This window comes from Anabrus simplex, chromosome X (genome assembly GCF_040414725.1).
Source record: "Anabrus simplex isolate iqAnaSimp1 chromosome X, ASM4041472v1, whole genome shotgun sequence".
In the NCBI taxonomy this organism is placed as follows: domain Eukaryota; kingdom Metazoa; phylum Arthropoda; class Insecta; order Orthoptera; family Tettigoniidae; genus Anabrus; species Anabrus simplex.
This window is the reverse complement of record NC_090279.1, coordinates 211,694,520-211,722,009: the sequence shown is the minus strand read 5'-3', so window position 1 is coordinate 211,722,009 and position 27,490 is coordinate 211,694,520. Positions and strand designations below refer to the sequence as shown.

The window sequence follows — 27,490 nt, the reverse complement described above, 5'->3', positions numbered from 1 at the left end:
TTCAGTGGGCTTGGCAGACTGATATGCAATAGCAACTTCTGGCTCAGTGAGGAAAGCAACGGGAAACTACCTCACTCCCCATTTCCCTAGTACGCCTCTTCAGTGACACCTAGGCCATCTATGACAGCTAATGGTGAACCTGTTGAGGATCCAACCAGCCTTCGGGCTGAATACCCAACATACATACATACATACATATGCTCAAAATGGGTATTCTCTATATTGCGAAATTTCGGTAACTCGATATAAAATTTAGCTCCCGAGGTGATTCGAGACGTATATATACTTAAATTTAGCATAATTGAAAGCAGGGAAAGACGGATTAATAACTACTTCTTCCCTAGATATGCGGAATCCATTTTTGACATTTTTCTGCATATTTTTGTTACAACTTCAGTCTGTAACGGATACAAGGCATCAGGTGATCCTGTCCCGAAAAGAACTTGCCCAGGTCAGCCGTTCCCAACTCTAACGAAGTATAAGACAGTAGTGTAGTCGGTATAGCTCTTCACTAACGACTGGATGTCAACAGCGATTGGTTTAGTATTTCTTGTCTCCTTTCCTCTTGTCGGAGTTGGAGCGGCCGTAGTAGAAGTCGTCGTAGTCGCCGCCATTGCCGTACTGGCCATACGGTCTGTTGCTACCTGCAAACAGCACTCCAGTGGGGCCCCCTGGTCCCACGAGGATGTCTGGCCTGGGCCCGTCTCTGTCCCCAGGAGGTCCTACCAGGATGTTAGGACCAGGGAGGTCCCTGTGTCCTCCAGGCCCCACCAGGATGTCAGGACCTCCACTGCCATAGGGAGGTCTACCGCTGCCAAAACCTTGATTACCTTTCTTCTCTTGGTAGCAACAATACTGCTTTCCCTCGTCACATGATCCCTGCAAACACAACACAGAAATTATCAATCAATCAATCAATCAATCAATCAATCAATCAATCAATCAATCAATCAATCAATCAATCAATCAATCAATCAATCAATCAATCAATCAATCAATCAATCAATCAATCAATCAATCAATCAATCAATCAATCAATCAATCAATCAATCAATCAATCAATCAATCAATCAATCAATCAATCAATCAATCAATCAATCAATCAATCAATCAATCAATCAATCAATCAATCAATCAATCAATCAATCAATCAATCAATCAATCAATCAATCAATCAATCAATCAATCAATCAATCAATCAATCAATCAATCAATCAATCAATCAATCAATCAATCAATCAATCAATCAATCAATCAATCAATCAATCAATCAATCACCGAGATCGATAGAAGCAGTCGCTTAAGTGCAGCCAGTATCCAGTATTTCGGAGATAATGGGGTTCGAAACCCACTGACGGTAGCCCTGAACATGGTTTTCCGTGGTTTCCCATTTCCACACCAGGAAAATGCTGGGGCTGTTCCTTAATCAAGGTCACGGCCCCATCATTCTCACTCCTTGCCCCTTTCTGTCCCATCGTCGCCATAACACCTATGAGGGCTGCCGACATAGGAGTTCGAATCCACTATCTCCCGGATGCAAGCTCACAGCTACGCGGTCCTAACCACACGACGAACTCGCCCGGTGCTTTTGTTTTAAGGTGAGTTGAAGTACCCTGTCTGACATGCAAAAACTCGTATAACGCTGAAATCATCTCGGCAGTGAATTTGAAATATTTAGATCTGCGTTTTGTCTTCCATTTTAAGTCCACTGAACCAGAATGAAGAGACATTGTATTTAAAGCAATTTTTCAAAGGAATAAATATTACGCAAGCAACGAGAAAGTCTTTATATATATTTAGAAAGAATGTACACTTCCTCCATTAGGAGGTTGCCCTTGAGGACAAAGTATACTATATACATTTATGACTAGGATGAATGAACCTTTCAAGGCTTTGAGGACCACATTCTTTGTTAACGACTGTAATAGACTGAACCTTGATCGGAATTCTTCGAAGAACTTAGGAATAATTGTTCCTCTGGTCTTATGGTGTCTTTTAGCTTTTGAAACCCGTGAGAAAATCTCTATATTCTTCGTTCACTAGTTTGAGAGCTATAGATACAGAGCTGGTAATGATGATCATGTGGCCTCAGCTACAGTGTGCGGGTATTTTAAGTTGACGCCATTTAGGCTGCTTTCACGTCAATTCCGACGTTCTGTTTCATTCAGTGAGATGGCCGAGGGACGAGATTTCTGTGGAGCGATCTGTGTGTGAGTTTTAATTAATTTTGGTTGATAAACACTGATGTCGAACTAGAGATAATTTACATGCCGACTTCGTAGGGGATAGAATGTCGACCCTTAAAAATCCAATTACCTCTGCCGGGTTTGATTCCACTATCTTGGGCTGCGGAGTCCCATAATCTACCACTGAACCACATATACGTAATACTAGAGTCAACAATTTCTTGGACTGGCATCTACAGTGTAGGCAACACAGTGTACACCTATGTACAACAGTCAATAATTTCTTGGACTGGCGCCTACAGCGTAGGCAACACAGCGTACACTTATGTACTACAGTCAGCATGTTCGTGGACTGGCGCCTACAGCGTAGGCAACACAGTGTACACTTATGTACTACAGTCAGCATGTTCGTGGACTGGCGCCTACAGCGTAGGCAACACAGTGTACACTTATGTACTACAGTCAGTATGTTCGTGTACTGGAGCTAACAGTTCAAGGATCACATAGTCTTTTGACCTGTCTTTTCGCGTCTTTTTCCCATCGTGGTTTTCCAGGCAATTTCTACTTCGTCATCTCAAAAGTTTCGCTAGCGGGTTTGCCTGATGTTTGGCAGAACTTAAAATGCACCCTTTCCTCAAGCTCCGATATTCTCAAGTACCGGCGCTGATGTTCAACTACCCTTCACAACAGAGACCGTAGTTGTGCTTTTACAGTATGCTCTTGCTGGGACTAGCAAAGAACTGTAACGGCAACATCTGTTATGCAACACTAGACGGTCAGTCCACGAACTTAATGACTCTACTGCGTACATTTCTTTTACAACTGGCTTTACGCTGCACCGACGCAGATAGGTCTTATGGCGACGATGGGATAGGGAAGGGCTAGGAGTTGGCTGCGGCCTTAGTTAAGGTACAGCCCCAGCGTTTGCCTGGTGTGAAAATGGGAAACCATGGAAAACCATCTTAAGGGCTGCCAACAGTGGAGTACGAACGAACCACATCTTGTTTGAGTCATTAGTCCGTAGAATGCTTGGATGCAGCTGTTCATAGCATCCTATCCTGTGCTAACCTCTTAATTTCTACGTAATTGCTGAATCCTACATCTGCTCTAATCTACTTGCCATATTCAAATATTGGTCTATCCCTGCCGATCTTACCGCCTACACTTCTCTCAAAAATCAACTGCACAAGTCCTGGGTGTCTTAAGATGTGTCCAATCTCTTCTTCTGATAACATTTAGCCAAATCGATCTCCCCTCACCAGTTCTATTCATTATCTCCTCATTCGTGATTCCATCTATTCATTTCACCTTCAGCTACTTCTGTAACACCACATTTCAAAAGCTTCTATTCTCTTTCTTTCTAAGCTACTTATCGTCCATGTTTCACTTCCATACAATGCCACGCTCCACACGAAAGTCTCCAAAAACATCTTTCTAACTCCCATATCAATGTTCGAAGTGAGCAAGTTTCTTTTCCTAAGAAAGCTCTTCCTTGCTTGTGCTAGTCTGCATTTTATGTCCTCCTTACTTCTGCCATCGTTAGTTATTTTACTAACCAAAGAACAATATTCATCTACTTTCTTTAAAACTTCATTTCCTAATATATTATTTCCTGTATCACCTGACTTCGTTCGACTGCACTCCGTTACTTTTGTTTTGGATTTACTTATTTTCATCTTGTACTCCTTACCGAAGACTCTGTCCATACCATTCAGCAGTTTCTCCAGATCTTCTGCAGTTACAGATAAAATAACAATATCATCGGCAAATGTCAGAGTTTTGATTTCCTCTCCTTGGATTGTGATTGCCTTCCCACGAACTACAACAGTTGATGATACTTACAAAGCTAATGCCTGGAGAGTTGCAATTGAAGGAGAAGGCGCACTTGCAGCGATCGTAGTGTTTGTACGCATGAGGATGTTCCTTGCCCTGCTCCCAGGATGGGATGGGCCCGGTCAAGATCCCAGGACCACCAGGCCCATTGGGTCCTCCTGCACCGGGGAATGGAGGTCTCACTGCTCCCTGAGGCGGTCCTGGACGGTATCCTGGGGGCGGTCCAGGTCGGCCGGGTATGAACTCAGGTGGGTTGTAGTCGCTGGTCTCGTGCACTGGAGGTGGCGGCCTGGAACACAAGTATCAGTGGCGTAGTCAGAAAATGAGTACCAGATGTTTTCCATCTACATGTTAATGAAGTAAAGTGACAGTGTTGTGATGCCGAAATTGTCGTTTATAATTTAAAATAGACAGGAACTGAAGAGCTCGCCGGAATGAGAATGTAAGCAACAAGTCAGGAGAGAGGAAAATTACTTGCGGCGTCTATTTCATGAACAAGTTGTATATGCAAATCAACAAATGAGTTCGCCTGAATTTTTAAATTTAGTCCATTGATCTACTTATTCATTCATTCATTCATTCATTCATTCATTCATTCATTCATTCATTCATTCATTCATTCATCCGATCAATCACTCATTAATCCATTCAATCCATTCGCTCATTCATCTGATCATTCATTCATTCATTCCATTCACTCATTCATCCGATAATTCATTCACTCATTAATTCATTCAATCCATTAACTCATTCATCCGATCATTCATTCATTCATTCATTCATTCATTCATTCATTCATACAATTCACTCATTTATGTGATCAATCACTCATTAATTCATTCAATCCATTAACTGATTCATTCATTCGTTCATTAATTAATTAATTAATTCATTCATTAATTCATTCATTCCATTCAGTCATTCATCCGATCATTTATTTATTTATTTATTTATTTACTTATTCATTCATTCATTCATTCATCCGATCAATCACTCATTAATTCATTCAATCCATTAACTCATTCATCCGATCGTTCATTCATTCATTCATTCATTCAATCCATTCGCTCATTCATTCATTCATTGATTCATTCATTTCAATCCTTCATTCATCCGATCATTCATTCATTCATCCGATCAATCACTCATTTATTCATTCAATCCATTAACTAATTCATCCGATTGTACATTCGTTCATTCATTCATTCATTCAATCCATTCGCTCATTCATCCGATAGTTCATTCATTCATTCATTCAGCCCATTAACTCATTCATCCGATCAATCAGTCACTCATTCATTCATTCATTTATTCAGTCCATTCACTCGTTCATCCGATTAATCACTCGTTCATTCATTCAGTCCATTCATTCATCCGATCAATCATTCATTCATTCACGAATACTCTCTCTCTCGTTTTACATTGTCATGAATCGAACCAGAGTCTCTGGGCTTGGCAGCTAATCACACTAACCACTACACCACATTGGCTGCATCACCTGGTATCGTACGACTGCACTCCGTTACTTTTGTTTTGAATTCATGTGTTTCCCAAAGACTCTGTGCATGCCATTCAACAGTTTCTCTGTAGACTAAGATAAAATAACAAAATCATCAGGAAATCTCTGACTTTTGGTTTTCTGTCCTTTGATTGTGATTCCCTATCCAAATTCCTGGTGATTTACTCTACCGCCTGAGCACTGAAAAGGAAAAGGCAGTTTACGGAAGTTTATTTCGGAGTTACGAATAACATTGCTAGGACGTCCCGGAGAATGCGCTAGCGACCATGCAGAAATTACATCACCCATTACTGCTCGATTTTGTAACAGGTGCGGTCTCAATAATGTCAGTGTATGACTGTATCGCTACTTGCTTACAGTATCGGTCAAAAGTTTAAAACCCCATTCGAAAAACATGAAAAGCCAGCGAGGACCTAAACATCTGCGTCTCCCTGTTCTTTTGAAATAATGTAAGTTACAATAAAGAAAATATATGATGAAATAAAGAATAAAACATGGCGAAATAAAAATATTTTTAAAATGTTTTATTAAAAGTTAACGGCCTCCACCGACTTCTTTCCACATGTTTTTTGCTTGAAGACTAAGAGCTAATGTGTTATGTTCCCTCTCCGCTCATTGGAGCAGCCAGCTATGACGCTGTTGGAGTGTTTGTGGCGCACTCAACTCACCTGTAATTGCTGATCGGTCTGCTCTCGAACCTCTCGTCAGGATAGTAGCCGCCGTTGTTTCTACCACTAGCTCCCCACACCCACTTGCTGCTGTCCTCTGCAGTCGCCAGGGCTGCCAACATGCTCCATATCACCACACACAGTAGGATTATTCTCGCTGAAACAGAAGCATATCATGACTATCAACTTCTCAGTCGTCATCAAATGACAATTGATTTAGATCAGAGGTCCTCACCCTCGGCACACAGGGTATAGGGTCTCTGATATAAACCCAGACTGAATGCACTGTGTTCGTACTCTGGGCTACGAGTGTTGCAATATGGCAGGCGCGCATAGTTCTTGACCTGGCAAGCATGAGTCGCCAGTCTGAATCTCAGCTGTTAACATAGTGAGACAGTTATCATTGCAACACCGTATTTTCGTGTGTAAAAGTTCTCTGTTCATCTTAACAGTCATAACTTTCACTACTGGTGTGCAGAAAATCCGAATGGTGTTTATGAAGTCCAAATGTAACAAAGGCTTTTCAGTCTGTCAAACACACAGCAAATACAATGTAAATTAAAACACTATAAACATATCTGTAAAACACCCACTAACATACAAAGAATGACATGTTTCGTTCTACAAGAACATCCTCAGATTCTATCAAATCACTTAAAAAGGCTTATATATGTACAGTATTGTTTACGTAGCGTAAACCTGACACACAGTCCTGAAATAGTGTTTGGTGACAACGGACTTAACATCGGCAGTCTAGATAAATACGTAAGTTTTTCATTATATTAATAATTGTATATATTTTATATTTTGTCATTACTGTTTCATGTTTTCACTAATCTCTCTATCATTGACAAGTTTACGCTACGTAAACAATACTGTACATATATAAGCTTTTTTAAAGTGATTTGATCGAATCTGAGGATGTTCTTGTAGAACGAAACATGTCATTCTTTGTATGTTAGTGTGTGTTTTACAGATATGTTTATAGTGTTTTAATTTACATTGTATTTGCTGTGTGTTTGACAGACTGAAAAGCCTTTGTTACATTTAACTAAGTCAACACTGGAAAACATGGCTTCATTTTTAACAAATTTATGAAGTCCCTCATTGTGATAGGAAGATTGATGGTAGTGCAAGACGAATAATTGGGCCTAATTTTTTGAGACGGCAGTAAATGCAGACAGGTACCAAGATGACATCAGTTAATGCAAGAAGAAAAATCGCGTGGTTGGTTTCAACAAGATTCAGCCTCTGTTCATACATCAGAAGATTCCCTTCTTACAATCTCGGAAGTGTTTGCAGACAGAATGATCAGTGCTGGTTTATTTCCCTCTCGTTCTCCAGATCTAACAGTGTGTGATTTTTACTTGTGGGGTAAACTGAAAGAAAAAATGTATCGAATAAATCCTCACCCATCGGAGGAACTGAAAGAAGACATTACGAATGAAATCAGAAACATTACAGTGGCAGAAATCCTTCGTGTCAGCCAGAATGAGGTTACTAGATACAACGCCTGTATAACCCAGGAAGGACGACACTTCCAGACTGTATATACGCTTAAAGCAGGGCCGCTGTGTGTGACATAACTTCGGCTGAGGCAGCTGCCGTAGCGCAGTGTACAAACACCGTGCGTTCGGTCTGAGTTTATATGGCGGGCGAGCGATCAGTGTGTGCGCTTCAGCGACAGCAACGTTGTGCTTACGTCACAGGCCGTGAAGGTCAATGACGGCGAACTTCCATTTCATTATAAAGGGAATAGTGCTATTATTTATTTCCAGTGGTAAGAAATCCATGTACTTTTCAATATAACTTGCATTGTAAGGAATTAGTTACCGGTATTTCTGTTGCGTTTACGTATAATGACTGGATGCAAAAGGACTTCACCGGGAACTGAAAATATTTTTGTACTGTTCGCAATGAATTAAAATTTTCACTATGATGCTTTAGAAACATTTGTAATATATTAAGGAGTAAAGCGGATAAGCTGAGGCTTGAGTGTAGATGATATGATGAACTCATCAACGAGCCAGTCATGTTTGCCGGGAATAACATTAGTTAGATTACTTATTTGAATACCGAGCTCAATAGCTACAGTCGCTTAAGTGCGGCCAGTATCCAGTATTCGGGAGATAGTAGGTTCGAACCCCACTGTCGGCAGTCCTGAAAATGGTTTTCCGTGGTTTACCATTTTCACACCAGGCAAATGCTGGGGCTGGAACTTAATTAAGGCCACGGCCGCTTCCTTCCCACTCCTCGGCCTTTCCCGTCCCACCGTCGCCATAAGACCTATCTGTGTCGGTGCGACGTAAAGCAACTAGCAAAAAAAAAAAAAAAAAAAAAAAAACTGATTTGAATAAACTGTAAATATACTTGCATTTGCAGTGTTGTTGTAGTTGGATAGTAAATAGGCTATCTGTCTTCATCAGTGACGAAACTCACTAGCAATTTAGAAGCAGTACATTACCAATGGATTCAACAAATTGCGTCGAGGACCGTCACAAACCATGTGCATTCGATTACAATGTTACAATTAACAGCCAAATTACAAATTACCTCGGATGTTCATAAAGTATATGGTGGAATAGCTCCCTGGTCAACTAAGGAATACACAGATCAGTACAATATTAGACACTCTTACTTACCACTTAATGTAATCTTTTATTTTTAACATTTATGGTATGCAAGTGCATTATTTTTTTGCTATTTGCTTTACGTCGCACCGACACAGATATCTCCTATGGCGACGATGGGATAGGAAAGGCCTAGGAATTGGAAGAGAGTGGTCGTGGCCTTAATTAAGGTACAGCCCCGGCATTTGCCTGGTGTGAAAATGGGAAACCACGGAAAACCATCTTCAGGGCTGCCGACAGTGGGGCTCGAACTCACTATCTCCCGATTACTGGATACTGGCCGCATTTAAGCGACTGCAGCTATCGAACTCGGTCAAGTGCATTATTACACTACGAATGTTCCGGAAGAGACTTTTGGTTTTAGTATCATTCTTTTCTTAACTGATAATAGCAGCAAATTATAATGACATAAAACAGGAGTCCCAGCGGCCAAAATGTGAAGTGGACAGCAATGATAGAGCGTATTTTCATACAACAATAGTATTTGCAAATCGCACACTTCGTACAATTTTTAAAAACTCGTATTTTAAATAAATTATCGATATTTATGAAATGAGAGTGCAATTCGTCACTGCTAATGTCTGTTCTATTTCTTTTGAGTGTTAATTTGTCTCGACCGGTTACTTGTGAGCGCCGCGAAAGGGATGTATACTAGTGAAGTAATATATGTGACTCTCTGTTTTATCATTATTGTTCTTAAATAGTCTTGGACAGGAAACATTTCCAATGACAATGTTAAACTTTCTTGTACTAAACCATTACAAAACACAAAATAGTTTTGGACCTGTCCAAACTATCATTTAATGGCTGTCCAATGTCCAGAGTTGAAGAGTGTCCAATATACAGACGATTTCAACATGTACATGTACTGTATAGGGAATGAAACAATGCTTTCAATATACAGGGTGTATCCCTATGATGTTACAAACTTTGAGTATGACGGAGGACGACAAGTGGATCAGTTTGAGACAAGGAACCATATTCTGAAAACGATCGAGTCAAAAGTTAAGCAAACATCTACTCATTTAAATCCGTTTACATGTACGAGTTTCAAAGACGCTCCATTTACAACAAATGTTCGAAATGGCGGCCCCCTGGGTCAATGCAGGCATGGCATCGTCACACGAAGTCCTGTCGTACCCGTTCGAATATCCGCGGTGTCTTTTGAACAGTGTCAACTCTTACCAAGAGATCCTCTTCAGTCTCGACAGGTGTCCCATACACAGGACGATTCACATGGCTTCCGGCACGTTAAAGAATTACTGTGGGACGAAATTCCGACACCCTGGCGTCTGTTAAGACGTAAAACAACTTGCATTATTTATAAATTTTGGCTCGATCGTTTACGGACTACGGTTCCTCATCTCATTTGCCGTCCTGCATTATCCTTGACAGTTTGTAACACCCTGTATGTCCAATCAAAAGGGGTATCCCGGATAAAGGGGTGTCCAAACTGAGGGGTTTCAATCTGTCTTATGCAGCTGTGACAAAGCTACAAAGATTACTAGAAAAAAAACCGTTACAGTTTTGTTTCGAGAACTAAATTACCAGTAAAAATTACATTAAAAATATAACGACTACAGGTAAAAGTTATTAAATAAGTATTCCCAACTCTGATCTTAGCATTAGGAAATCTGTCCGGTCTGTGAACAGTGGGAAAAGTGTGAAATGGCGTATGGATTTTAGTGCCGGGAGTGTCCGAGGACAAGTTCGGTTCGCCAGGTGCAGGTCTTTGTATTTGACACCCGTAGGCGACCTGCGAGTCGTGTTGAGGATGAAATGAAATGATGAAGACGACACACACACACCCAGCCTCTGTGCCAGCGAAATTAAACAATGAATTCCGGACTCTGCCGGGATTCGAACCCGGGATCTCTGTGACCAAAGGCCAGCACGCTAACCATTTAGCCATGGAGCCGGCGTGAACAGTGGGAACTAGGTTGATACACAGCGGAGAAGTGTGCACCCCACGCTCTGCAGCCCGATATGGCAGGACCACTTTCACTAGCGCAGACAGGGGTTGTGTAGGTGTACTGCCATTACCTAACACCTCCTTGGTCACTTACGGCAAATAATGCCAAGGTGGACAGATAACAGCATTAAGCTGACATTTCGTTTAATACGTTACTTCATTTGGGCGTCGTCAGGCTCAAGTCTCACAGCATTTATCTGATTGTACGATGAATGGCGTGTTTCAAGATTCGATCTCATGACAGGGTACATTTATAATAGCAAGGAAATGTCTTACAAATTATGATACATCACCACTAAAATCATTGATCTAATAAGGATTGACCGAGCTCGATAGCTGCAGTCGCTTAAGTGCCGGCCAGTATCCAGTATTCGGGAGATAGTAGGTTCGAACCCCACTATCGGCAGCCCTGAAGATGGTTTTCCGTGGTTTCCCATTTTCACACCAGGCAAATGCTGGGGCTGTACCTTAATTAAGGCCACGGCCGCTTCCTTCCCACTCCTAGCCCTTTCCTGTCCCATCGTCGCCGTAAGACCTATCTGTGTCGGTGCGACGTAAAACAACTAGCAAAAAAAAAAGGATTGAACGTAATAATTTGGTTATAAACATAGTTTTACGACCAGATGCCCTTCCTGAAGCCAACCATAGCCTACATGGAGGAATATATTTGCTGTTACGTGCCTGTGAAAATGAAGAGAAATGTATTAAGAGGCTCACAACAATTCAGCCCCCGACCCGGAGAAATTAATCAGATACAGACAAAATCCCTGGCCTGGCAATCAATCAATCAATCAATCAATCAATCAATCAATCAATCAATCAATCAATCAATCAATCAATCAATCAATCAATCAATCAATCAATCAATCAATCAATCAATCAATCAATCAATCAATCAATCAATCAATCAATCAATCAATCAATCAATCAATCAATCAATCAATAAATCAATCAATCAATCGATCAATCAATCAATCAATCAATCAATCAATCAATCAATCAATGCATCTGCAGATGACCTATGAATTATTTCAAAGAATTTGGAAATTTATTGAACATCTTCCTTGATAAATTGTTCGAAGCCGTAGTTTCTCTTCCTATAAACTAATATTTACCCCATTTTTATTAACATACTGTGATATTTGCTTATTCGTCTACTACTGCCAGCTCGGAACATTCAGCTTAGTCGAGCGTCTTGTCTGCTTACTCCCATGTCTTCCCAAACCAAAGTTTGAAACATTTTTGCAACACTCTTTTGTCGGGGAAAAACACAACAAATCGTGCAGCTTTCCTTTCGATTTTTTTTTTTCAGTTCTCGAATGAAGTAATCCTGTGAGGGTTCCATACACTGGAACCATACTCTAACTGTCGTCTTACAAGACTCTTATGTGCCGTCTCCTTTACATTCTTACTACAACCCTTAAACGCCCTCATAACAATGTGAAGTTGAGGTGATCATCATCGTTTATCATCATACCATTGCCTGCAGTCGCTCACAATTTTCACAGAATAACATCATCCGCAAAGAGCCTTCTCTCTCATTCCAGTTCTTTACTTATACCATTTATATATAAGAGAAAACATAAAGGTTCAATAATACTGCCTTGAGGAATTCTCCTCTTCATAATTACAGGATCACATAATGCTTCACCTACTATAATTCTCTGAGTTCGGTTGTCTAGTCCATTTGCACTCATATTTGCCAGTAGTCTCCCATGATCCACCCTATCAAATGCCTTAGATAGATCAATCGTGATACAGTCCATTTTATCTCTCGAATCTAAAATATCTGCTGTATCTTCTCGGAATCCTTCAAGCTGAGCTTCTATCGAACCAGTTATTAATTTCGCAAACATGTCTAAGAATGCTTTCACAAAACTTGCTGGCCTGTTTTTTTTTTTCAGGTTTACATCTATAACCCTTTCCTTTATACACAGAGGCTACTATAGCAACTCTCTATTCACTTGGTATAGCTCCTTCTTAGCTCCAGGACACTGCCCTTGAGGCGGTAGAGGTGGGATCCCTCGCTGAGTCCGAGGGAAAAACCGAACCTGGAGGGTAAACAGATGATGATGATGATGATGATGATGATGATGATGATAGCTCCTTCTTGCCAACAATAATCAAATAAGTACTTCAGATATGGTACTATATCCTAACCCAGAAATCTTATCAATCCCAGCTGCTTTCCTAGTTTTGTAAATGTCTTTGTTATCGTAGGTAAATATCAATAGTTCGTTAGTAATAGTCGTCTTTTCTACCTGGACATTATCCTTGTAACCAATGTGAACGAGATAGTAGACCAGCTAACGAAAGAAGCCTCAACATGTGAACTCCGGCTTTACAAATAGTTACCATATTCCACAATAAAGCAAAAGATCTACAGGGAATGGCCTGAGTGCTCGAAAATGCCACAGCTTACAAGAGGAAAGCACTGTGCTAAAATACAGCCCACCATACCAACGCAAATCTGATTCAAGAAATAGAAACTAACTCGCAGACATCTTTAATAAGAATTCGTCTGGGCCATGGATCAAGGTCTTAGACACCCCCCGCTGCCCAGAAGACCCGGGAAAAATAGCGGACTTGAACCACCTCATACGGTCATGTAAGAAGTACTCTTCTTTAGTGAATTTAAATACCTCACTCCCAACTTCAATTGCCATCCTGTTATCAAACATAACTCCACAGTTATGCGCTGTATTTTACCAATATTTATCCGAAAAATGAAAATGAAAACCTACAACCAGTTTTCCAGGCATTGACCGGGTCAGGGATGTAATGAATGAAGCAGATTTAGTACGATGGGGTCGCCACTCCCAAAGTGATTAATTAATTAATGATAGATGCTATGAAATGAGAATGGAGAGTGTTGCTGGAATGAAAGATGACAGGGAAAACCGGAGTACCCGGAGAAAAACCTGTCTCGCCTATAATTTGTCCAGCACAAATTTCACATGGAGTGACCGGGATTTAAACCACGGCATCCAGCGGTAAGAGGGTGACGCTCTGCCGTCTGAGCAACGGAGGCTCCATTATTTATCAGACTGTAGTATTAATTTATAAGTTATGATTTTTTCAACCACGGAATGTGTGCTCTCTCACTTTGTAAATGCTGACTGCGTGGTCTTCCAAGGCCTAACGCCATTAGTAGTATTTAAAAAAAACCTCTACGTAATGTTCACTGTTGGCTTATGTAAATCGTCACAACGTAACAAAAAGAGAAACATTTTGAGGGAAAATATTATAGAATAAAAGTTCATTCATTAAGCTGTGTCTTCGGCATTACATGCATTTCTCATATTCTATTGACGTCGAAAAACTGTAATAAATGGAACATGTTATTGGGATATAATATATAACAACTGATAATAAACGAATAGCCATTATTATTATTATTATTATTATTATTATTATTATTATTATTCTCGTCCCAATTCTGTTTTTAAATGCAAAAATGTACAGGTGTAAAATGATTTTTTAATGCAAGTAGTATTTCTCGAGGTAATGGAACATGTTGTAAGTAAAAGTGTTAAAAAATACGTACGTTTTCCTTGCCCAGAGCCTAATAGCGGCTAGAAGCAGAGACAAATACACTATTTATTAAGGAATTTTTTATCAACAGTATGCTCTTGCCAGCTTGTACTCAAAGCACAGAACATGAAGTGTTGATCTTAAGGCGAGATACAAAGCTGGCAACCGTCCAGTACGCCACAAAGACATGTGGAATGTAATAACTCTCATCGAGCCAAAACATGCCATTTCCATGCCAAATTGGTATTTCGGATATTTTTACCATGTACATGTTTCTTTACCAACTTTGATGTCTATTTGATCGAAAACTGTGAGCGATTTTAACCCTTATACGACAAGTTGGTCAGTGTACGTTGTTGTGTTGACGATTGACTGTCAACGTAGTGTTTTTGTTCTTTTAGCTCAACAGTCTCGTTGTTTATCGAGTCTCTTTCATTTTCAGTGATCAAATGAATGGATGAAAATCATAACGGTATAAGTAGCATTTTGATCATTCAGAGAAAAAGGCATTTAAACACTCATATAAAGCATGCTATTCGTAGTTATACCACCCATCACTAGAGCGCAGAATATTACCGCTATCGCTTGTATCTGCTTGCTGGTGAAAGGATACATCCTTCCGGAGTTACATCCTGCACTTAACTCTTTTTTCTTAAAATGTCATTTATACCGTTATGGTTTTCATCCATTCAAATAACTATTGACTAATTCACCGCTAAGTTTCCCTACCCTTCACACTACTAGTTACAATGATTCATTCATGCCCGTTACTATGCGCCTGTGGAATTCTCTGTCGGCTGAAATTACAGACATACGTATTTCTTAACGGTTGAAACTGAGGATGTTGCAAACATTACTTACATATAAGAACGTAATATATAGCACATACCTATGGTAATGTACTTTTTTCATGCAAATATTAACCGCAGGAACTAGACAAAGAGCTTTTCCAGTCAGTCTGTAAATTACAAAATTTTAGTATGTTGTAGACTTAAACATAATAAAATTATTTTTAGAATTTGCTTAACGTCGCGCCGACACACACAGGTCTTCGGGCGACGATGGTATAGCCAAGGGCTAGGAGTGGGAAGGAAGCGGCCGTGGCCTTAATTAAGGTACAGCCCCAGCATTTGCCTGGTGTGAAAATGGGAAACCACGGAAAGCCATCTTCAGGGCTGCCGACGGTGGGGTTCGAACCCACTATCTCCCGGGTGCAAGCTCACAGCTGCGAGCCCATAACCGCACGGCCAACTCTCCCGGTAAACATAAATTAAACAGTGTATTATGGTTTGGCATAATAGCAGGCTCTATAGCCTGAGTCACGCCATAGAAAACAAGACGATAATAAATAAATAAATAAATTAAATAAATAAATAAATAAATAAATAAATAAATAAATAAATAAATAAATAAATAAATAAATAAATAAATAAATAAATAAATAAATGTCCATCCCTTGTCTCGTTTCTCTACGGGGTCAGGCATGACGTGAGATGAATCTGTCGTGGCGGGTTTTTATGACCGGATGTCCTTGCTGACGTCAATCTCATCAGAGGAGTTAATGAGATGAAGTGAATGACGGGAGATATGCTAGTAGGGAGAGGGTGAAACTCGGTGCCGGCACATAGCCTACTTCTGTCGACTGAGAGACACATTATCAAAGAGGGTCTTTAGAGTACAGATGGTCGATGTGATCTTGTAGGTTGTGATGTGAAGTATTGATGGAAGCCCATGACTGAGATGCGTCATCTCATATTCTACTGAACTGTTTATTTCATTCGTTGTAGTTTCATAGGCCCTTAGCGAGTTTCCCACTTTCGAAGCACTGATTCCTACACTTGTCGACTCCAAATTCCATACAGATTCGTTAGATGCAAATAAATTAATAAAAAATAAAAAAAATAAATTAATCGTTTACAGTTTGTCAAGTATGATAATATGATCTGCCCAAATATAAATTTGACACTGTATTTTTAATGGGATTGGCACTCGTTCGTTATGGATTTGGCCCAGTTTTACGGTCGGATGCTCTTGTTGAAGTCAACTCTGTGTGGAGAGATGTATTCACTATTTGGTATTTCAGTGCTGCGTGGTACTTGGGTGTTTTAATACGAACACAAACACAGACTCGCTAAGCCAGAAGAATTGACAAGGCGCGGTAAAAATCACGACGCAGCCTGACATCGAATCCAGGTTCCTCTGAACCGAAACCCAATATTCAATATTCAGTCAAGGAACAGGAGTTAAGTGATGTATTATATTCTAAGCTATATCAGTTCCCATATAGAACACATTGTCCTTTTGAACACTCGACTCACAGGGAGTGCTCGGGGCGTATTACAGTATAATCTCACCCACAATGCGGATTCCTTATAGAAATGAATTTTAAAAGAAATGTAGTTACGAAATACAGAACCTTGGCTCACCGTCCGATACAGACTTGAAACATGTTTCGTAAGTGCTTCCTTTCCTCATTATATGTTAATGAAGCTGTTTTTGTTAGTTCGCTGGTCCTCCCAGAGGTGCTGACTGTACCATTCGAGGTGACCTAATTTCACCTTGAAAACAACTAAACTGTCTGAGGCAACAATTAGCTGTCCAAAATGATTGTTGCGGTATTATGACGAGAGTCTGGATGTTTGGACAGTAGTAGGTTAGAATGCAAACAAGCGTACCGTAGTGTAGCGAGTATAACATAAGTTCTAGGGGTTATAATAGGCTGTGACCTTACTCTTTATGGAAATCTCATAGCAGAACTATTATCCAGGTAGAGTATACTTGTTATTGCGCTGACGAGGAAGAAAGTAAGGATGAATGAGAAAAAGTTACCTAGTGATTTTGATGTAAATCTGCTGCACGTATTTAGCCATCAATTGATCTAATGCTGGAAATTAAATACTGATCTCATCCTGACTGTAGTAAGATGTGTCTAAAAGAGTGTCTAGGGTTCAGAACGTGGGGTGGCGACCATGAGGTCCTTATCTGAGACGGCATTGCTTCCATTTACTTAGCTCTCTTTCATCTTTACTGTCTCACCTTTTTTGATCACCTCTTTTACTCTTCCGCTCCCGACGTAATTGTATTAGGTTGCAAAACCTAGGGGATCTTTAATTTTACGACCTTTTTGCCCCTTTCCGTTCTTTTGCGATTTATAGTCAGCATTGAAGGCAACTTGAAGCTGCTGGTCAATGAATGGAAACGCTTGGATGACGTGCATGTTACCCACCAACCTTAGAGTTCATGAGGAGAAGAAGAAGGTTACATAGACGGTGCTTTCAAAGTTGGCCACTTGGCTTGAAAATATCTCGTACTTTAATCAAGTCAATGATTTAAAAGAAAACTTTTTGTTCGGGGCGTCGACCTAGAAAAATATTTTTCCCTTACTTGCACCTTATGTTATGAACCTGCGTATATTTAGATATTGCGGAAGTGTTAAGTGTTGAATGCGAGGAAAGGAACGTTAAGACCAGGGATATTCATCATTTACAATTAAAAACCCCTGGCCCGGCCGGGAATCGAACCCGGGGCCGCCGGGTGACAGGCGGACGCGTTGCCCCTTGCACAGCGGGGCTGAACAGTTAATGAATTTACTTTGCACAGAACGGTTTGCACTGGAAACCAGGTTGTCATGTTCAAGGATTCCCTTCGTTAATATTAATTTTTGTCAATATTAATCAAGATCACGAATTTGTTTGTTTCACCTGCGGCGCGGAATAATGTTAGAGCCACGATAGTTTACTGGTTTGGCGGACCGCCACATGGCAAACTCTGTCTTGAGATAAATAAGCTATAAAGTTATACGAGGTGCAGAAGTTTACACTGATAAAGTTAACAGAACTACATCAGCGATGTGTTTGTGTCCAACTTCATTTTATGCTTCCACTTTCCCCATCTTTTCTTTGTTCTGGATGACGGGAGACTTCACAAACGTGGAGCACTTCACTTGTCTTAGCTGTCTGTTAAGTTGTCAGCCCTAAGGCCCAAATAACATCACCAATTTTAGGGTTTATTTGTGATATCATTTTCGATTCTGTTAATTAATAACTAGACTCGTAATTTTTACGCCGTAATAGGTAGGAATGCAAACTACTATAATTTCATTATTTGCAAGTGTCGACTAGCCCGTCCTTCCGTTGTGTAGCAAGAGTAACATATATTGTAGGGGTTCTGATGGGCCGTACCCGTAATGCATATGCAAAACTCATAACATAACTGTTGTGTACGGTAGACTACTTTTGTTGCCCCCTTCGATAAGTTTGCATCCTAACCTATTACCACCTAAAAATTATAACTTTAAGATTCTTTAGTCTGCCGAAACTAATCTTGAATAAAATTTATAAACCAATCTGAACAAGCAAGAACTTAATTAAAATAGAATGGTATGTTTCGTTCTTGAATCACACTCAAAATATATTTAGAAATGTATACACATACATTTTATGTTAGAGTGAGGACTTCTTTAAGATATGTTCACAAATTCAAGTTTTTAAGAATTTACATAGAATTAAACATTATTATTATTATTATTATTATTATTATTATTATTATTATTATTATTATTATTATTACGATTCGTTATACCAACTAAGGAGCTCGTGCGAACTTATTTGGCACAACGTTTCTTCTTGTCTTCCCAAAATCTCTTCATCCTTTCGCTGTGCTTCTTCTTCCGTCCATCCTGTAGCTTTTCTTTTAGGTTGATTAGCAAATTTGTGTTTATTTATGAGATTGCTGATTTTTTCTGTCTAGCAAGACTTCTTCATTTGTACTAATTTCCTGAAGATCCTTGTTTATTTCTGTAAGCCAGTTGTTGTGATTTTTTGGAGATACTGCGAGATTTAGTATTTTCATTGTTAGTCCATTGTTATCCATCCTGATCAGGTGACAATAGCATTTTAATCTTCTTTTTCTAATGGTGTCTGTAATTTCTTCTGTTACTTGATATATTTTCTGTGATTTCCTTTTCATTCAAATACCATTTTTGCATTTAGGTCCTAGAACTTTCCTGAGAATTTTCCTCTCTTGTTTTTCGATGTTTTTTATTTGTGATCTGGCACCAATTATCAGAGTTTCTGATGCATAAAGGGCTTCTGGTTTGACAACTGTGTTGTAGTGTCGTAATTTTGCGTTTTGGGATACAGATTTTTTGTTGTATCTGCTCCAGACAATTGTGTATGTACTATTCTAAGAACTACGACACAATCTAATATTGTGTCTATAGATGCATTCAACCAGTTACAAACAGAGCTGCAAACCAAGATGGGAGATATATGGGAAAAATTTTACACCACAGAGGCAATGACTCTTACGAGTAGGATGAAGGCAGACTATGAACTCAGACACACAGTGAGTGGATTAGCAACACACGGTTTTCACCACCGCGTGTGTGCTAACAAAACTCTTCACACCCCGAGAAAGGAATGTATGTGTGTACTGTGTGAGAAGACTTGCGACATATATCATGTTGTGAGGTGTACTAAAAGACACATTGGACTAACCGAATTCTGTTTAACGTAATTAGTCATGTAAACATATTTTAACGGCCATTGGCTGCAATAAAATTTTATTAACAATTGTGTATGCTCTTTATAATTTTGCAATTCATTATTATTATTATTATTATTATTATTATTATTATTATTATTATTATTATTATTATTATTATTATTATTATTATTGCTAGTGGCTTTACGTCGCACCGACACAGATAGGTGTTATGGCGACGATGGGATAGGAGAGGGCTAGGAGTGGCCGTGGGCTGAATTATGGTACAGCCCCAGGATTTGCCTGGTGTAGAAATGGGAAACCACGGAAAACCATCTTCAGGGCTGTTGACGGTGGGATTCGAACCCACTATCTCCCGGATGGAAGCTCACAGCCCCGCGCCCCTAACCGCACGCCCAACTCGCCCGGTATTATTATTATTATTATTATTATTATTATTATTATTATTATTATTATTATTATTATTATTATTGTCGGCTGCTTGCCTGACTGAATAGCATACACGAGTGACTGTGGTATTTTTGAAGTGATAAGTCATGTGCCCGTCGTTCGGATTTCGCGTAAAACTCGACTTCCCTTGAGTATGATCACGATGTCCAGGTGCTCATTAAGCCAGAGTTCTTCAAGTATGAGCAATGTTTGTTTCTATTTCTGAATCAGTCTCATTGTTCCAACTTCCTCCAGCGATAGCAGTGCTGCCAACAGGATGCGGGATTAATTGTTATTGGCGTTAAGAAGTCTATTTCCAGTGTGGCATCGACACGGTCGAACAAAGGAGCGTCGTGGAGCGAAGCTTGGGAACACGATACCTCCCGAATGATGGGAGAAGTGACGTAACACTCGCTGTTCGCCCATCCACCCTCTAATACACTTCAGAGGTTGTTTTTAAGGTTGAAAATATTTCTTAGGAGGCAAAGTAGGTAAGGTAAGGGTTATTCTTCCCGAAGGCAGGTCCTAACCTCCGCAGAGGTGTTCCTGAGCCGGAGTTTACGTGCGGTAGGGTGGCCAGTTCCTATCCGCTCCTCCATTCCCTTACCCCCAACCAACAGCGCGTGGCCACCCATCCAAGTACTGACCACGCCCAATGTTGCTTAACTTCGGAGATTTCACGGGATCCGGTGTTTCAACACGGCTACGGCCGTTGGCGGAGGCAAAGTAGGGGCCCATAATACGAAAAACTTAAAATGAAGTAATTTCGTGAATTGAGTGCCGAAAGTTGAAGGGCTAAAGGGCGCGGAACGGTTTCAAATTGTGAGCCTTGGATAGATCTATCAAACTGAAAATAAATTTCAAAAATTTCTCCCAGCCTAAATGCAGTTCCGGAAAAACAGCTCGTTTCTTCATTTGTTTTATTGTTTGATTTTAATTCTAGCCAAATTATCTTATTTACATAACTGTTTCTGTAATGTGTTCCTTGATTCAATACCTTCAGGCGTTGTTACATTTTTTGAAAAATAACAACACCGAATGTAGTTGTAAGGGCTTAAGTGAAGTTCTGCATTGACTCACATTAGCGCTCGTAGTGGTAGGAAAAGGCAAACTGCTAATCTAATGGACCCGATAACGATGGTTAAGAAAAAGGATTGTAATTTCTAGGAATAAATAATTAATATTTTCTCATAGTTTATTACATTTTCTTTACCTAAAATTCGTAGTTCATATCCCTAGGATATTTCAAACATTGAGTTGCTGGCCTGAGTTTGTTGTTCTTGTTGTTGCTAGTGGAAGCCGTTATTTTTTGTTTCGATAGCCATTAGGTCCTGAAAAAACATTAATCAATTTGTCCTAATGGAAAGAAAGGTAGAAAGAAAGAAAGAAAGAAAGAAAGAAAGAAAGAAAGAAAGAAAGAAAGAAAGAAAGAAAGTCCCAATAAGGATTTTTATAGCCGCCCGATTTCTGATTATATACTAAAGGTTGGTGTGTTGCAGCATGTGCGATTCAGGAATCATAATAGAACTTTTAATATTAATAAGAATTGCCTTGCTGTATGGTTTTGAAAGCTGGAAGCTTTCGAAATTTACTTTTACAGAAGAATGCTTCGAATATCGTGGCTAGAAAAGAAGACGAATGAGGAAGTCCTCAATTTGTTAAATAAGAAAACAGAGCTTCTAACAATCATCAAGGAGCGGAAGCTCAGGTACATCAGACTTCTCCAAGTCAACATCGGGGCGGGGGGGGGGGAATTGAAAGAAAACGATCTGAGGGGAGACGAAAATATTCCTGATCAATTGGATCGCCAATCTTCGTAGGGAGACGGCGTCCTAAGGAGGAGGATAGGAAGAAGAAGAAGAATATATAAACTAAGTCAGAAAATTTCCTTTTCGATGGCCGGGCTGGATCCGAGTCCAAGGAACCCTGTTCTAAGTCGCCCTTTTCAGCAACACAGTCTTAATTTACTCATCTCACGGAATAATAAGAAAAAAGTTAATATAGTGCTAAGAGGAAGCATCTTTTTGTTTTTAAACAATACGAAATTACCGATTCAGAAAAAGTTGCGAAATCATTCTGCGTTGCATGAATCTGCTTTTTAAATAATGGTTTTGGTTAGATTTTGTTTAATTCAACAAATGTATCTACTTTAGATTGTGAATGAAACTGAATGCATTGACCGAGCACTGTTCTCTTATGTGGATCAGTAAAAGCCAAAGTGGTGTAAGTCACATTGCTAGCTAGGAAGATTTAATAGTTCTCTGTAGCAAAGGCAACTGTGTAAGTTCACTGCCAATAATTAATTTGCAAGACAATAATGTGCACGTTCACCATAACCACAGAAAATGTATTCCACTTATCTGGTTGAAGCCACTTTTATGAACAATATTTATAAGATAACTCAACTTATTTGGCTCATACCAGGAACTGTTTTGTATTCGTGAGTAATGTGGAAGAAGAACTTGGCTATTTCTTCAATATTGTGAGTTATCTTGTTGTGTCAAAGGATAGAGAGCACTGACCTTCGTAGGTTCTGCAAAAATTAAAAAATAAACTAACGAAAATGCACTGATCTGGTTTTCCCCCGGAATGAATTTATGTTTGCGATTAGCTGCTGCAGGCCTGCCCATTGTTGACTGATTGGATGATTGCATTTTTGTCTACTCCTTCCTGTCAGCGGCTTGTCGTGATGTATTCGATTCCTGGCTTTCTGTGGCCCTTTACAGATTCATATTTTTTGCATTATTCCTGTCGAGAGTCAGGGTGACAAAAAGGGGCCCGTAGCTGAGTCCTGGCATTAATTCTACATAGTTGTGCCAGCCTCCTCACTTTCATCCATTCTATCCGCTCACCGCGGGTCATCTCTTGCTTTTTCCGATCCCGACGCTATTAAAGCACTCGAGGCCTAGGGAGTCTTTCATTTTCACGTTCTTCGTGGCCCTTGTATTTCTTTGACCGATACCTTCATTTTTCGAAGTCTCGGATCCCTTCCATTTTTTCTCCCTGTTTAGTGTTATATAGAGGTTAGTTGCCTAGCTGTACTTCCCCTAAGACAAAAATTAGCACCACTACTCAGAAAGTACAGACAGGTATACAAAGCCCTTAAAACGTTGCCGAGATGATCTCCATGTTCTCTGGAGTTAGTTACCGGTTATTGGACTTGAACTTTCACACGACCAGCACTGCTAATTTCCGCTATTTATCGAAAAAAAGATATGGACAAAATATTTTGAAAATAATTGTTTAAATACATTTTGTCATGAGCAAAAATCGTATAAAACCAATCGTAAAATACTTTTATATTTTGGTGCCCCTCTCCATTGAAGTCTGCCCTCCCCATATGTATATTTTTTGAACAATTTATAGCTGAGAACTTACTCGCCCTTATCATTAATTTAAATACCAGGTGCTACGAAAATTCATCAGTGTAATTTCCCGGGATGCTATCACAAACAAAAATTAAACCGAACTCGTCATAGGTCATTTTGAACTATCCGGTATAAAAAAAGGCATTTATCAGGTGAATATTTAAACAAGTACGGAGAATACTGTAGATTCAGGTAGGGTTTTTCTACAGTTTTCACATGGCGACAGCAATTATCATAGTCCAGCGTACTCACTGGTTCGATAAATCCCTTACCCGCAATATCTTCTGATATATTATTTTACTTGACGTTGGACGAGATTTTCCCGGAGAATGATGATTATAGAGTGCGGCTGTTTATGCAGTAACAGGTCAGAATGCAAACCAACTTACAGTACCTGGCAAGAACTGTCCTCTACCCGCTCTTCCGTAGTGTAGCGAGGCTAACGTAAATAATTTATGTAGGGGTTCTAAGAGTCCAGGACCCTAACGTTTATGCAACTCTCATATCAGAACTGTTGTGCGTGTAGATTATGTGATTGTATGCTAACATATTGCAGCCTAAACATCCGGGCTTTAATTCATGACGTACTGGAAGCCTGAACCCTGTCTTTATCGCCCGATGGAACTCCTGCGTATTTTACAGCTCACTTTGTTGAACGGAGAAATGGCAGAATCAGCTGTTTCTTTACGAACATAACCAAGTTCACTCAGCCACTTTTGTTTTCACTTCTCGATTACTGCCATACAGGTTTTATTCATACAAATATTGAACAAGGCATGAGAATGCAATGTACCCAAAATGCATGCATCAATTCGGTCCTATGCCCACGTATGCCCTTTCTATAGACAGTTATGTTGGTTATGCTTGCATGATAGGCGTAGGCTGTATGCGGCTACTTTACTTTATCAGGTGCTCTCCGAAAACTACTCTCCTGTTCGCCTCTTAGTTCTCTCCAAAAAACAAAGCAAAGAAAGCGAAGTCATCTCCGTACAGGCCATGAAGGCTTTTGGAGGGGTGGAAGGTAAAGGCTTCCACTATCCTTAACCTCGGTACTTGATGGGGTAGAGTGCGTAGCCTTACGCCCGGCTGCCTTTGCCCTCAGAAATTAACCTGGTACTCATTTTTGGTGTAGGCTGAGTGAACCTCAGGGCCGTGTGCATTCCGGAAGTGGAAATCTTGTTTCTTAAATTTTATGACTTCCCGACGGGGTCTTAGTTCTCTGCACCTGCTCAATACCCGGTCAGGGCACATAGAGCCACATCATACAATGGATCGTTCAGGCCAACGTGATATTAACTCCCTGGTGTTATTTGGTAAGCTATATCCAAAACAAAATCCACAACCTCCTGCCAACTTCTAGTCTAACGTGAGTGTGACTGAAAATGTTTATTTATACCTTGGGTTATAAAACGTCATTTAGAGATTTTAAAAATTGATGTGTTAATGCACTTTATATTTTACTATTTCAGCTTTCCGCTCGGTAGCCATGATCGTGAAGGCGTCAAGTCTGTGTGTTCTCACACTGTGGTGGGCCGGTTCGAGCCTCGTTTGTCGAAAACATTTTTACTTCTAATCACTAGATTGCTTACCAAAAGTGTGGATGCAATCCCAAACCTCTCCACAGTATTCATAGGGAGTCACGTCCTATGCCACTGTTGATGGTGATTCATTCGTCGGATGGAGACGTTAAGCCTTGAACAGACTCCTAGGTGTTATCCGAGACAAGTAGGCTATGTTCCGGCACTATTTATCACGTAGTTCATTTCATCTCTTGAACTCCTCTGATGAAGTTGAGTCCAAGAAGGGCATTCGGTATTAAAAACTCGCTACGAAAATTCATCTGACTTCGTACCCGAGCCCATAGACACAAACAATCTTACAGCACTACATACTTCCTAAAATTTTAAGTTTATTTTATCTTAATCGTATTATCAGTAATACTCATCTTATTTTGCATGTAAGTTTATATAGTTAATTGTTTATAGTTCGTTGTTATCGTTATATGGTTTACTATAAGAGAGGGTCAGGAGCCTTAAGTTTGCCACGTTCAAGAAAGACATATAATAATAATAATTATAATAATAAAAATTGCTTTTCTATAAATACCAAAATTCGTCATTGTAATACTGTTGTGAAGCTGGTATCTCCCTACACGTCAGAATGCCTTTTCAGAAATGTGCGTTCGCTAAGCGAAAAGAGAGAAAGATTCTCCACAACAGTCCTGGCCCAAATTACAAAAACGGTATTTATATAAGTAAATCCAGGCAAGAAATCTACTCTAAGATAGAGAAGATCACGGACACAATGCGGAAACGCAGGACTCGCTTCTATGGACACCTACGACGTATGGATGTCTCCCGATAGACAAAACGCATTTTTGATCATTTTGACTCAAAATCAAAAACTACAATTTCCTGGTAGGTTAACGTCAAGAAAGACCTCGAAGAAATGGGCCTACGATCAGAAGAGGGTAAAAACGGGACTTTTTAAGAACAAGAATCGTGACTTTTGGAACTTTCCGGGATGCGAAGTGGACAACTGGTGCAAAGTGGTCGGTTGAACGCCGTGCTCAACACAGCGACCTCATGAAGACCTACTGGATCAATGGAAAACTGAGTAAACGTCAGAATGAAACTTATTGTGGTCCCTAGTTGGCCGATTAGCGAATAACTAATACCGGTAATAATAATAATTAAAGCCCGGATTTTTATGCAGTAACAGGTTAGATTGCAAATTAATTTGGTTTGTAGGAAGTGTCGGCCACCCGCTCTTCCACAATGCAGCAAAAGTAACATAAATTATAGGGGTTCTAATGGGCCGTGCCCCTAATGTTAATGCAAACCCCATAGCATGGTCATTGTGATGGTAGACTACACTTGCTACTCGCTTCAGTTTGCATTCTAACCTATGAATGCATAAAAATCTGGGATATAATAATAATAATAATAATAATAATAATAATAATAATAATAATAATAATAATAATAATAATAATAATAATAATAATGTTATTGGCTTTACGTCTCATTAACTACGTTTATGGTATTTGGAGACTCCGATGTGTCGAAATTTAGTCACACACAAGTTCTTTCTCGTGCCAGTAAATCTACCGACACGAGACTGACGTATTTGATCACCTTCAAATACCGCCGAACTGAGCTGGGATGGAATCTGCCGGGGTCAGAAGACCGGCTACTCAGCCCGACACATGGAGTTTGAATGGACTTTTTCCCCCTTTCAACAATCCGAATACCTCTGCCGGGTTTGAACTCACTATCCTGGCGTACTCTACCACTAATCCACATCATGAGGTTACAAATATAAGAGATTCTTCCCGCTCGCTAGCAGCGGTTCGAAATGCAGCCTAGTGGTTAGAGAACACTGAAGAGCAGAGAGTGTTACTCACCCATGTCTGTAAGGAAGGCGTCACAACACTACACCATGTCTTGTATGAGCGAAAGTTCCTCTGGGTGGGGGTTTATATTGTGGCGGAGTTGCGGCCCGTGATTGGCGCTCCACTGGAGGACCATGACCCCAATTAGTGTCGTACGGCTCACTGGCGACAAGGGCACATCTTTATACCCTGCCTGCTCATCTCTGGTTGCTTGGTAACCATACCTTACAGCGTGATGGTCAAACTTTACCAAGGGCACATCCTTGTCCGGCATATCATGGTCATCACCCCCGGCTTCCGAGGGAGATTCCAACAGCGTGTACTGGCTGTCTGACTGGCTGCCTACCCCCGCGGGGCGGAATTCTTTTCATGCTTAGCAGTCTGTAATGATAAGAATCGGGGGCTTTGAAAGAAAACAGCAATCTAGAAAGGAGTGAGGCACGGCTTAAGTT

General features: G+C 40.1%; 2 protein-coding genes across 2 annotated transcripts in view; one reads left to right on the top strand and one right to left on the bottom strand.

Annotated features, from left to right (window-relative positions):
* Positions 1-27,490, top strand: part of galene — a 161,481-nt gene that overhangs the window by 18,939 nt on the left and 115,052 nt on the right. The gene's annotated exons all lie outside the window — the stretch shown is intronic.
* On the bottom strand, positions 541-27,054 carry LOC137503145 (collagen alpha-1(I) chain-like). Its single transcript, XM_068230619.1, has 4 exons — positions 27,051-27,054; positions 6,207-6,363; positions 4,029-4,308; positions 541-879 (listed from the first exon to the last, which is right to left on the bottom strand). The coding sequence occupies exons 1-4, from the start codon at positions 27,052-27,054 to the stop codon at positions 541-543; spliced, it is 780 nt and encodes a 259-aa protein (XP_068086720.1).